Genomic DNA, 13,162 nt, shown 5'->3' with positions numbered 1-13,162 from the left:
CCGCGCACCGCCCGCGCGCACCTGCGCGGCAGCGGGGCGCTCGGCGGCCGCCGTTACAAACCCCGCCGGGCATTTTACACCGCGCGCGCTGCCCGTGCCAGCTCCGCCGCCGCGCGCCGCCGGAGGGCAAGAAAAGAAAGAAACGGGGGGGGAAGCAAAAAAAAGGAAAAGAGAGAGTTAAGGACAACAAAGGCGAGCGCCCCTAATTGTCCTTTCGTGCCGCCTCCCTAAGCCGTTTCCACATTAAAGGGATTTTCTGGGAGGCTCCGGGCGCGCGGCGCGCAGTCGCCTCCCATTGGCCGCCCCGCCCCGCCCCGCCGATTTGCATAGCGCCGTCTATTAAAGGCCCTGCGGAGCCGCGGCCGGGCGCAGACGGCGGCGGACGGCGCGCGGAGGAGCCTCCCGTCCCGTCCCGTCCCGTCCCGTCCCGTCCCGTCCCGTCCCGTCCCGTCCCGTCCCGTCCCGTCCCGTCCCGTCCGGCTCAGCCCCGCCGCAGCCCGCGCGCCCCCTCGCAGCCCGGCGGCACCCCCCCCCTTTCCCCGCGCACCGCCGCCCCGTCGCTGCTCGCCGCCCCCCGCGCAGCCGGCATGAGCCCCGCCGCGGCCGCCCGCGGCCCCCTGCGGCTGCTCGCCCTCGGCTGCCTGCTGGCCCCGGCCCTCTGCAAGACGGTGAGGTACCGCACCGACGAGGAGGGCGCGCCGGGCACGGTCATCGGCACGCTGGCTGACGAGATGCCCGTGAAGGCACCGGGGGAGATGAGCTTCCGCCTGATGCGGCAGTTCAGCAACAGCTCGCTGGTGCGGGTGCGGGAGGAGGACGGGCAGCTCAGCATCGGCGACGCAGGGCTGGACCGGGAGCGGCTGTGCGGGCAGGCCCCGCAGTGCGTCCTCGCCTTCGACGTGGTGAGCTGCTGGCGGGAGCGCTACCGCCTGGTGCACGTGGAGCTGGAGGTGCGCGACATCAATGACAACGCGCCGCGCTTCCCCCGCACGCAGATGGCACTGGAGGTGTCAGAGAGTGCGGCTCCTGGCACCCGTCTCCCACTGGAGGTGGCCGTGGATGAGGACGTGGGCTCCAACTCCATCCAGAGCTTCCAGGTCTCCCTCAACAGCCACTTCGGTGTGGAAGCGCAGACGCGGGCGGACGGGGCACGCTGCGCCGACCTGGTGCTGCTCCAGGAGCTGGACCGTGAGCGCCAGCCCGCCTACACGCTGGAACTGGTGGCCAAGGATGGCGGCAGCCCAGCACACTCTGGCACGGCCACGGTGCATGTCCGTGTCCTCGATGCCAACGACAACAGCCCCACCTTCACGCGGAGCTCGGTCACAGTGGAGCTGCCTGAGGACGCACCACCTGGCTCCCTGCTGCTTGACCTGGATGCCAACGACCCCGATGAGGGCCCCAACGGTGAGGTAGTCTATGCTTTTGGCAGCCAGGTGCCCCCTGAGGCGCGGCGGCTCTTCCGCCTTGACCCGCGCTCGGGCCGCCTCACACTGGAGGCTGCTGTGGACTACGAGCGCACCCGCACCTATGAGCTGGATGTGCGCGCCCAGGACCGTGGCGCCAGCCCCCGTGCTGCCACCTGCACGGTCATCGTGCGCCTCACTGATGTCAACGACAATGCACCGCGCATCAGCATCAGCGCCCTCCGCGGCGCCGCCAGCGCTGCTGGCGTGGCCTATGTCAGCGAGGCTGCGGCCAGCGAGAGCTTCGTGGCGCTTGTCAGTGCCTCGGACCATGACTCGGGCGCCAACGGGCAGGTGCGCTGCAGCCTCCGCGGGCATGACCACTTCACCCTGCAGCGTGCCTATGAGGACAGCTACATGATCGTCACCACAGCAGCGCTGGACCGTGAGCGCATCCCCGAGTACAACCTCACCGTGGTGGCCGAAGACCTGGGCTCACCGCCCTTCAAGACTGTCCGCCAGTACACGGTGCGGGTGAGTGATGAGAACGACAATGCCCCACTCTTCGCTAAGCCCCTCTACGAGGTGGCCGTGCCGGAGAACAACCCGCCTGGAGCCTACATCACCACCGTGGTGGCCCGTGACCCTGACCTCGGCCACAACGGCAAAGTTACCTACCGGCTCCTAGACACCCAGGTCATGGGGGCCCCTATCTCCACCTACGTCTCAGTGGACCCCGCTACCGGCGCCATCTATGCACTCAGGACATTCAACTATGAGATCCTCAAGCAGCTGGACCTGAGGATCCAGGCCACTGACGGGGGTTCCCCACAGCTCTCCAGCAGCACCCTTGTCAAGGTGAGGATGGTGGACCAGAACGACAACCCGCCCGTCATCATCCACCCAGTGCTCACCAATGGGTCAGTAGAAATCGGCGTGTCCAGCAAGACCTCCCGTGACTCCCTTGTGGCCCAGATCAAAGCCCGAGATGCAGATGATGGGGCCAACGCCGAGCTCACCTTTGCCTTCTTAGAGGAACCTCAGCAGGACCTTTTCACCATCAACCCAAGCACTGGGGACATTGTGCTGAGGAGTGACCTCTCTGAAGAGCTGGGACAGCTGTTCAAGGTCATTCTTACTGTGAAAGACAACGGCAGACCTCCCCTGGCCACAACTGCCACCGTCAACTTTCTAGTGACCGCCACAGCTCCTTCCAGTATCCAGGAGATAGTCAAGCCCAGCTCCTGGGAAGGAAAAGCTTTGCAGTGGGACATCCCTCTGATCGTGATCATTGTCCTGGCAGGCAGCTGCACCCTTCTCCTGGTGGCCATAATCACGATTGCCACCACCTGCAACAGGCGCAAGAAGGGGAACGAGATCAAAAACAACAGTTCCTTGAAGGAGCAGATAGACATCTCCCATCTGGAGAAGGGTCGGCAGGAGGACAGCAGCCAGAGGGGAAATGTGTTCGAGGTACGAACCTTTCCCAGCAAAACCTCCTTCACCAGCCCCGATTCTTCTCCAGCTGCTGAAGAAATCTCTGCTTCTGAGAACAGCAGTGACAGCGCTTGCCTCTATGAGGGTCAGAAGAGGCTCAGAGGAACAAATGGGGAGGTGAGATTCTGCCGCGCTCTGCCGTGCTTTCCCTCTGATGGGGAAGGGGGAGGGTAAAAGGAAGGCGGTTAGAGGGGGGGAGTCTCGGATGATGTGAACTGCAGATGTGTAGTTCTGATGTTGATTTACCAGTTATTACTTCTCTCTCTCACCTTTCCTTTGATCCCCTCCCTGCAGGGTTTCGCTTCTGCTCCAAGCTACAGCAAAGAGCCTGCCCCTGCCGTGGCCATTTGGAAGGGACATTCATTCAACACCATCTCTGGGCGAGAGGCAGAAAAGTTCAGTGGCAAAGACAGTGGCAAAGGTGACAGCGATTTTAACGACAGCGACTCGGATATCAGTGGAGATGCCCTGAAGAAGGATCTCATCACACACATGCAAAATGGTAAGGTCTCAGTCCTTCCTCAATATGAGCTCTTGCTCCTGGCTGGGCTGTCCGGACAGACAGACAAGCAGACAGGAAGGTGCGCAGAGACCCCTCTCTGCAGCACAGTGACTAGCTGGGGCAGCTGGAAAGGGAAATCTGACGCTCCCCGCAGGAGCTGCGTGACTTAAACTGCCTGTCTCTTCACAGCAGGCTGCTAAATGGTGATTTCTTTCCGCGTTGCACACCCAGCACAAATTAGCAGATGCTGGAAGTACTACAGGTTTTTTTTCTCTCCCCAAGAGCTTCCTTTCAAGTTACAATTGTGAGCAGTGTCCCTAGCAAAATGACATGGCTGTAGCTTCCCAAGCGTGCTTTTCAGTTGTGCCTTAGAGCATCATTTCCCGACTCCCACCATCAGAGCATTGAATGATCCCATGACTGATAGCTCTGATTACAAATGGCACACATTTCTTTCTGGGGTAACAACAGGTTTCTCATTCTTTGTCTATTTAGGACTATGGGCCTGTACTGCTGAGTGCAAGATCCTGGGTCATTCAGACCGCTGCTGGAGCCCCTCCTGTGGCCGAGCCAACTTTCACCCGTCTCCTCATCCTTCGGCACCTCTCTCCACCTTCTGCAAAAGCACTTCTTTGCCCAGGGATCCCCTTCGCAGAGACAACTTTTACCAGGCACAGCTGCCGAAGACAGTGGGGCTCCAGAGTGTCTATGAGAAAGTGTTACACAGGGACTTTGACCGGACAATCACGCTGCTCTCCCCTCCACGTCCTGCAAGGCTTCCAGAGCTTCAGGAGATCGGGGTGCCCCTGTACCCAGCCCCCTCAACTAGATACCTGGGCCCCCAGACTGACACCACTGAGCAAGTGTAACCCTACATGCTCCCCGTCCAAGTACACACATCCATACGCACACATGATTAGGTCACTTCCAAGAGCCTTTAAGTTATTGACCAGATCCAGTGTTGTACATGTAAATATGCAAGATGTGCCTTAAAAATGAAGCTGTTGGGAAAGATTTCCAATCACATCAGTACTGTCTGGTATTTGCAAACAAAAAATTGTTTGTAGTTAATGTAATTTTTATGAAATGTGCAGTATTTAAGGGTTTTTTCATGTTTTTTTCTCTTCTACACTGTATTTTTTTTTGCTTTTAGTTCACCCACAGCCTGCCATTTTTGCAGTATTTTTAACCTGTATATTGTGTAATGTAATGTTTGTATATAATGAAAATTGGTTATATTTTTATATAATTAAAGCTTAAAAAATGGGAATTCTTGCCAAAGGAACTGTCTGAAAGACACAATAATAATTATTAATAATAATATCCTGAATATGTAGAATCTTGTGAGGGAAATTCCTCTTTCACTATGTAATAATAACCTAAGCAACCCAGTGTACTGAGAAGTTTGCCTTGCCAAGTGTGACTTGTATTTCTTGAGTCTGTGGTCAATTTAAAGCTAAATGTTAATTAATTATCTTTGTTTTCTGTAACCTGTGTCACTGATAAATACTAATAAAGGTTTTGTGATGTGTTGGAGGGATCTGTTCCTGGCTTTCATGCTTCAAAGCTTATAGGTCTTTACAAGTCAGCAAAATATTTTGTGCAGAGACGTGTGGGAGGGAGCGTGAATGATGCTACTTTTAGCCTCACCCTTTCTTCATCTCAAGGAATACCTCTCTAGAGATTTAGCTCCTGAGATTTTAATGATGGGTTACAGAGAGGGAGGGAGGGCTGAGCGACAGAGCTGGCCACTGCCTGGTCTGAGCTCTTCCAGCCAGATCCTTCACTGGTGGAGCTCAGTGTAAGCTTACTGAAGTCAAAGAAGCTCTGTCAATTAACTTAAGTGTCCATGATGCGAAGAGATCTTTGCATCAGCAAGCACTTGAGCACTTTGCTTTCTGATACAGCTGAGACATTGATTTGAGTAAAGCTGCATAGGTGTGTGTTTTTATATATATATATCTTGTTAAAGCAGCCTTGCTAACGGACAATAAAACGAGTTTTTTTTTTTTGTGTGTGTGTGTGTGTATATATATATATATATGCATATATATACCAAGAGAAAGAATAGGTTTATATTTTGCATTAAACAGAGAAAGAATAGATCTCAATTGCACTGAGATTATGTCTGTGATATATCTTTTTTTTCCCCCCGAGAAATGACAAAGACCTGAGAAAAATCATATCCAGCTTTGAACTCCCTCGCCTCAAAGTCTCAAGCTGAAAGCAGGTCTAAAATCCTTCTGCTGAAATCACGAATAGAATAGCATTTAATGAAACAAACTGAAGCATGAGCATTTCATCCTCTGTTTAAAAATGCCTATACCAGAGAGAAATTTTATACAGAGATTTTGATATTAGAATTAAACTTTTCCAAAAGGAAGAACTACTCCTCATTTTGAGCGTATAATTCCGCAGGTCTTGTTAGACTTCATGTCTCAAAAAGCAAGTAGAAAGCAACATCCCACCTGCACTTAACCAAAAGAAATTTCCTTAATTAAGTTAACTAAACTTAAAAGAAATTTCTCCAGTGACTTCCAGCTTTCCCAAACTCACACAGCAAGAGCGATAGAGCCTGACCAAGTCTTCATGCATACGCAGTCTGAGTTTTAACAGGGGCTTCATAAAAGATGCTGCATGAAGATTTGTGGTTGGTAGACAGCATTAGAGGCTCTGCTGTAGTGCACATATTTGAAGAGAATTAAAAATCAGGCAAGACTAGACTGTGAAGCAATGTCTGTGATGCAGCTTTTACGGTCAGGAAAATGGGTGAGCATCTCTGGTGACTTATCTGAACCTGGTAGTAAAAATCACGATGCATCTAATTAACTAAGAGGTTCATCCTGTTTGGTTAAATTTAGAGCTGAAGTTTGGGCTCAATGTTGGGTGCTGAGAAGGAAGGCTCGGAGCCTTTCTGCCAGCTAATCATCAGTGATTCAAAGCAGCAAGCCTGAATGTGAAGTAATTAGTCATAACTTTTAGTGCAGAGAGGAAAAGGCTCTCTGTCAAAAAAGCATGACAGTCTGATAAGCTGGCTGCTCATGATCTAGTTCAAATGCCTGGGTTATGCACCGCAATACTTACAAAGTAAGTCCCTTGGCTCTCATGGGTGATAGCTGGTGGGAAGCAGAGGCAGCTGAAGGGCAGGTCACCCCATTGGGTTGAGGTGCCTCATTCATGTTGTTGTCTGCAACAGAGCCTATGCACTTCCACAGGGCAATTCACTGTTCCTCACTGTCAACCTAGGAGTTTTGACCATTTGAATCTGAGGCGGTCTTAAAGGAAAAAAAAAAAAAAACACAGACAAAAAAAAAAACACAAAACATCTACTTCCACTCTCAGAGCAGCTTTCAGCAAGCAGCTGGAGTCTCATCGGGGCCTGGGGTCTGCCTGTTCTGGGATGTTAGAGGCTCCCCACAAAACATGGGATTCATCTGCCAGGAGGAGATAACTGAAAGTTCAGTGTTTCAGTCTGAACTAATCACTTTACAGTAACTCCTTTCCTAATCAGTGGAGAGATACAGACCCCTTTTGAGGACCTTGTGTCTTGACTTGGAGAGATGCAGTGGGAGCAGCTCAGATGAATCACCATCTGAGGCTCCTGTTCTCCTTTTGACTGTAAAGGGCTAGGGGGAACAGCCAAGACTCCTTTCACTTTTAGATGCCTGAAATTAGGTGAGAGAAGCCCATTCCAGGCTCCCTCAAGTAACAGCACAAATCATCCAAAGTGCAGATGAGCAAAGAGAGGGCCTCTTGGCTCCTTGGCAGAGTCCCCTTAATCAAACACATGCTCCATTGGTACTATTTCACTGTGTATGTCCTAGTTATGCTTTTGCTTTTTGAATAATATAAATGCACTTTTTTTTGTTGTTAACCTGCTTCAGAAATTAATGCAGGACTATCAGTTAAATTCCACTTATTAGCCCAGCATGGTATGGCATCAGGCCTGTGTCATAAGATGGGGAAGAGACTGCACTGCTGCACAACCTCTCCATCATGTCCCACTGCCCTCTCCAGCCTTCCTTTCCCCCAGCTCAGACAGCAGAGCTGCTATGCAGGGTGAGGAGGTGGACCAGGAACACAGGACTGGAAGACAGCACTCTTTAAATGAGCGTTAATTGAGCCTTAATTCCATGGCCTTAATTAGTTACACCAGCTGGAGTCTGCAAAAGCTCTAATATAGAGCCTAAGTCTGCACCCACAGAAGTCTCTGCTAGTCATCCACAGCTAAGCAAGGCACTCCTGGCTCCCTTCACAGTTAGTGGAAAGCAGTATATGCTTTCAGGGCATGAATCATCTCCTCCTAAATCAGACATCTAAAATAGGTCTGGTGTCTGAAGTTTCTGCTTCTCCTGTTCCGTCCCTACAGGCAGCCTGCAATGGCTGTAGATGTTTGCACTGTGGACATCCAATATTAAGTGCAATGAGTCCTACTCCACATACTTTCAAACACTGCCAGGCAGTTTGATCTTAGCAATTGCCATGTGACCTTCTGATCCGAGCATACTGACAGGGTAGCAAACTGAGGGAGCTGTAACCAAAATTTTGTTTCCCCTTTAGATGAAGTAGCATCAAGCCAGACCTTTGGAGCCCAGCAGACTCAAAACCAGATGCCAATGTCCAATTTCTGTAACAAACACAGAAGTGAGTAATTTCTGCACCCTCTTTTCAAGACATGCTACACAGCCTATGAAGATATAGTTACAATACCCAGGACCCACCAGGGCAGTGCTACTATGGCACTACCATGAAGTGTGTTGCCTACTGAGTACCCCGGAGATGTTCTGGGTCCATGGGCTTTCAGACACCACCGTGGAGACCTGGGCAAGGCACAATGGAGGCAGGACTGCCTACTCTTGGCACTAGAAAGAGAGGAGCTTCAAGGGAACCTGACTAAAGACTAGTCATCAAGGCCTTGAACCAGGACAGCAGGAAGAGATCTGCTGTCTGAATTCTTATTCTGATCCCTAGTCAAAGATTAACTACAGTAAAACATGTAAACATACCAAGGAAACAAGATCCCAGAGGTGCTATAGCCAAAAAAATAAAGTCAAGCTCCCACTGACCTACTACTCTTCTCTCCCTGGAGTCTTCTGTGCCTTCAGCAGGATGCTTTATCTTTAATGATGTGTGGTGGAGACAAACACCACCCATGAGGTGCCTAAATTCTGGTTTCTGAAGGGCGTACTCTAGATGCAGAACCACCAGTAAAATGGAGTGGCAGCAGTCATGTTTGTAAATGAACGTGGCTGTGACCTCTGGGCTGGGAGTTTAATCCCATCATCTCAACATGTGCAAGGAATGCTCAGAAAACTCTGCTTGGACCAAGCCCTGAAGGCAGAGAGACAACAGGGTGGGATTTAGCTGCAGATTCAAACAGGTACGCTTTTTGTGTCCGAAGTGTAGGTGTCTACATGCAAGGTAGGTGTCTAAGCTCCCATGGCAGTCAATGGCGAGCTCGTCAGTGGGGTCTGGAGACCTGTCCAGCTCATCTTACAGTAGGCACCTGCATTCACTTAGCAGAATTGCTCTCTAGTCTTGCCTGACTACATTGACTAGCTCGCCATGGTATATAAGGGCAGATTAGATACCTGGTTTACACATAGACACTCACATTGTGGATACTGAAATTTAGGTGAGCAGGATCCCACCCTAATCTCTGGGTGGCTGCAGTACTTGGGCAGCCATTCAGCTTGTAGTGCTGTTGAGCGTGTAGAGCCACACAAACTGAGGGCAAAGTTTCCCAGAACAGCTAGACCCTTGAAAGGGTGAGCTCTCACCAAAAGGGATGGTTCACCCTCCCTTCTTTCCATTTCCAGCCTCAAGTTCGCATGATTTCTTTGGCACCAGCATCCAGGAAATATATCTGACCATGCAACAAGCTGGCTCAGAAGGCAATGCAAAAGTACAAAAACAAAAAAATTTATAGATTTCTGCAGGTTTAGCTTACCCTGAGGTCAGGTGAATGTCAGAGACTGTTGAGAGGGGGAAAAGGCAGAGAGACCCTCAGGGCCTGGGAAGAAGGCAGGACTGTGCTTTTGGGCAGCAGCCAACACCTAGATCAGCCTACACGTAATGTAAAACTGCTGGAGGTTTTTAGGAGACTCCAACGCTGGCCAAGGAGGAACCTAGTGCTTTTCAGATGCTTTGAAGGCTTGACAGCATTAATAATAATGCCAGCTCACTCCCTGAATGTCACCTAAGCCCACATATAGTCTGAAGAATGTGGCCTGGTAACTGGGGAGAGGTAAGTGCTTCCTTCTTCCCAGAATATGCCAAGGCCTCCAAGTCTTCCTTATTTAAGAGGATGCTTTGGAGAAGCTCACTGGAATGTGGGTTACCCCCTTCTTAAGCAGTGCTAAGGATCCACGCGCTCACCCATCCTTCTCAATGGATGTGCAAAGCCAGTTTCATGTTCCCTGCCTGGAATGCCCATCACAGTGGGACCCCTACCACTCTCAGGGCTCCTGGGGCACTCTGCCCATCTGACATTATTCATATGGGGGAAGGACACTTTCAAAGAGCTCCCAAGCAGAGCTGTAGACCCCATCACAGGGAGGGAGTGACGTAGGGATCAGGCATCCTGCTCACCAGAGGGGGCTGGCTCCAGCACTCCCCCCCCCCCACCACAGTGCCTGGGGAAAGTTACTGCTCTGGGAGCTGAAATGGAAAGGCAGCAGATGGCCCCCAAGTCAAAAAAAAGTAGTGATTTAGCCTGGCTGTAAGGAGCCAGTGCGTTCATTCAGTTGCTAATTATTAATTATGTTTGAGTGGGCATTAGCATCCTCAGGGTCACAGGAACGAGCACCCATTTTAGCCTGCAGCAGCCAAACGCTATGTGTTTGCCAGTCAGTTCCTGCCACGGTGGACAGCCAGCTGGCTGTGCCCTGCCTCTATTTTTCGAGTAAGGAGGATTTACCAGCCCTGCATACAGCGTAGGAAGTAAAACTGTGAGGTGCTATATTCAAACACTCTTTGAAAGATGCAGACATTTTTGTGGTTACCATGTCGTTCAGATTTGAAGGCAGGTTTCTGTTCCAAGCCTAATGTTGCTCCATTCCCTTAACTCACCCAGTATAACCACAGTGAATTTGCTGGAGGCCAGAAGTACAGGCTGTCTCCTACCTGGGGCAACTGCTTCAGATTACCTGTATGACATCCACTTTCCAGCTACTTCCAACCATGAAACAGTTGACTCACAGTTTACAGGTGTTTCTTAAACCAAGGTACCAGCTCTCAGCAGTAAGGTCTTATGGTCACATGACCTCTGGGTTATCTGAATCCCATGGGATTCTGGCATATCTGTCCCCACATGAGCACCCAAGTGTCTGCAGAGCTCCCAGTTCCCACAATAGAAAAGTCCCTTTAGGTTTTCTTCTAGACCTAAAACGGGAACACGCTGTGGTCTCAGCAGGGGAAGAGCCTCTGCATTCATCCTGGAGGGCTTGGTGCCAGCACCCCCCTGCACCCCTTTGCAGCTTCCCAGGGCTGCAACAGGGGCACCATCGTCACGGGGTGGATGGCTCAAAGTCAAGTGGAAAAAATGAAGCGTGGCCTTGCAGCTATCCCCTAGGCAGCCTCTGCCCACCTTCACAGCCCAGATCCCAGGGCCCTTTGCCCACACGCATGCTAGCTGGAGCCCTATCGCTGTGGTGGTGAGTCCTGGCCCTTGGCCAAGCTGGCTGGTCTGCGGGGTGGCCGCTGTAGCCCCTGGCCACCACTTGGGATGGGATAGCTCACTGAACAAGTTGGCTCAGGGGTGAATGACCAGCTCAAAAAGCCCCATCAATAAGACCTCCCTCTCCCCATAGGCTTATACTCAGCAGTTGCTCTGTGTAGGTGTAAATATGGCAAAACAGTGAAATACTCTTCCCAAACCTGACCAGATCCTTACGGTTAAAGCAAAACAGCTCATGGATAACTTGAAGTTGGTCCTGCAAGAAGAGGGCCATTTCGTGGGAGGCCGGCAGAGGTCATGATGATGGACAGCTCTTTAAAACACAGTCAGAGGGACGGAGAGAAACAAAGAGAAGAAGAAAGGGGAACAGTCTCCTCTCTTCACCTGGAAAACTCTTTTCCCTCCCACTAACAGTGAGAGGAAGAGAAAAACCCAGAGAATGTGGGGGACAGCTGAGAGGGACCCACATGATATGGGACCAATCAAAGGCCAAGAGGGAGACAACTACAAAAAGAAAGAAGGAAAGGAAGACACTTTTTGGAGAAAAACATCTTACTCTATCAAAGGGCAAGAGTGCAGCAACAGACAGGAGAGAAGAGGGATAGGCAAACAAAGTGGAGTGAAAAATATTTGTCAGAGCCCCCACTAGAAGCAAAGGATTGGGGAAAGTGGTGGGACCCCCCCAGCTACACCCACATCAGGTGGACACTGCCTCTTCTGGGCTTCACTGGTCCCCTGACAGGGACCAGCTCTAGCAGCCCCTTGAGAGAGCAATGCTGCAGGCCTGGGCAAAGTCATCTGTGCCCAAACCACCCTTCTTTGCTCCATTGCTGGCATCCACAGAGGGCTTTTATAGGTCTTTTGGCACATCTGCTAGCCCCATGAAGATGTCTTGGGACCACTGGGCTTAGGGAACAGAAGAGGGAAACAGATGCACTCTCTTTTTCTACATATATTTTTAACATGGGTGTCTCTTGAGATTCATCTTATTTTTATTGTTTACTCTAGACATACAGTTAAGTGCCAGGAGACAAAAAAAAAATGGGCTGAGACTCCCCCAGATCCAATCTTCCAGACAGTGCTGTCTAGCAGCTGCGGTCCCACAATGTATTTGGAGAACTATTCCCAGTAAAATAACCACTTTCTTTTATGTACAGAACACAGCAAAGGATCCTCAGTTTAATCATTCCTCACTGTTTATTCAAGACATGTCCACCAGGTTTGGAAGAAATCCAAGAATCCTGACCTTCCAGAAATCCTACGGCAAACTCTAAAAGCAGGTTCACTGGACAACTGGCTAGAAAACAGCACAAAGAGGCTGCTCCAAAGATCAAGATCTTCAAATCATTTTTGCCTGCAAATTTGCTACCACCTGAATCTCTGCACATGGGAGAACCTGTTGCCCTAGGAGCCCCTTGAGCAGGAGCATCAGGGCCCTTTGCTGTGGCTCCCAAACAATAGTTCACCAAGGTCTCCACCTTCCCCAGAGTTTAATTGCACTGCTGTACCAGAGAGCTTTCTCCTCCCTCCCTTGGGGGCTAGACTATTTCAGAAATGGGATTCAGCTGGGGCTGGCAGCCCGCTACAACCTTTGCCTGTGTGAGTTATGCATGATAACGAGAGATCTGAGATGCCTCTGAACATGCAGTGTGGCAGGTTGTTAATTAAAATAGAGCAGCACTACCTGTACCATTTGCTGGTCTGTATCTCAGAGCACTTTAGGAAGACCCAGGGAGATAAAGGAACATGTTCAAGGCCGCACAACACATCTGTGAAAGAGTTGGGACTAAATCCAAGTGCTTTTTGTTTACATATCAGGCTACAACCTGGCATATACAGTGAATCCAGGACAAGACCAGTGGGATGCACCAGAGACCTGTGGCATAAGAAGGCAGAAGAATTGCTTCTAGTCCCTTCAGTTGAAGAGGAGACAGCATCTTCCTAGTCCCATCTCACCCACCACATCAGCAAACCATCGCTGCCCAAATTGCCTTTATAAAGATCCCAGTGGTCTCTCTCTTCTCTGTCAGATGATTACAAAGAGGTTCAGTCCTGAGCTTCCAAATTCATGGCTGCTTT

General features: G+C 50.8%; 1 protein-coding gene across 1 annotated transcript; it reads left to right on the top strand.

Moving 5' to 3' along the window:
* Positions 1-587: 587 nt before the first annotated feature.
* PCDH8 (protocadherin 8) lies at positions 588-4,904 on the top strand. The gene is made up of 3 exons (XM_067292382.1): positions 588-3,020; positions 3,198-3,405; positions 3,901-4,904. Exons 1-3 carry the CDS (start codon positions 588-590, stop codon positions 4,272-4,274), a joined length of 3,015 nt encoding a protein of 1,004 aa, XP_067148483.1. The 3' UTR covers positions 4,275-4,904.
* The last annotated feature ends 8,258 nt before the right edge of the window (positions 4,905-13,162 follow it).

The sequence above is a fragment of the Apteryx mantelli genome, chromosome 1 (assembly GCF_036417845.1).
Source record: "Apteryx mantelli isolate bAptMan1 chromosome 1, bAptMan1.hap1, whole genome shotgun sequence".
In the NCBI taxonomy this organism is placed as follows: domain Eukaryota; kingdom Metazoa; phylum Chordata; class Aves; order Apterygiformes; family Apterygidae; genus Apteryx; species Apteryx mantelli.
This window is presented reverse-complemented; position numbering and strand designations above follow the sequence as displayed.

Bases quoted from the DNA above. Each gene is read 5' to 3' on its own strand.
- PCDH8 (XM_067292382.1), top strand. From the start codon at position 588: ATGAGCCCCGCCGCGGCCGCCCGCGGCCCCCTGCGGCTGCTCGCCCTC. The intron at 3,021-3,197 runs GTGAGATTCTGC...CCCTCCCTGCAG, and splicing joins TCAGAGGAACAAATGGGGAG to GGTTTCGCTTCTGCTCCAAG. The intron at 3,406-3,900 runs GTAAGGTCTCAG...TTGTCTATTTAG, and splicing joins CATCACACACATGCAAAATG to GACTATGGGCCTGTACTGCT.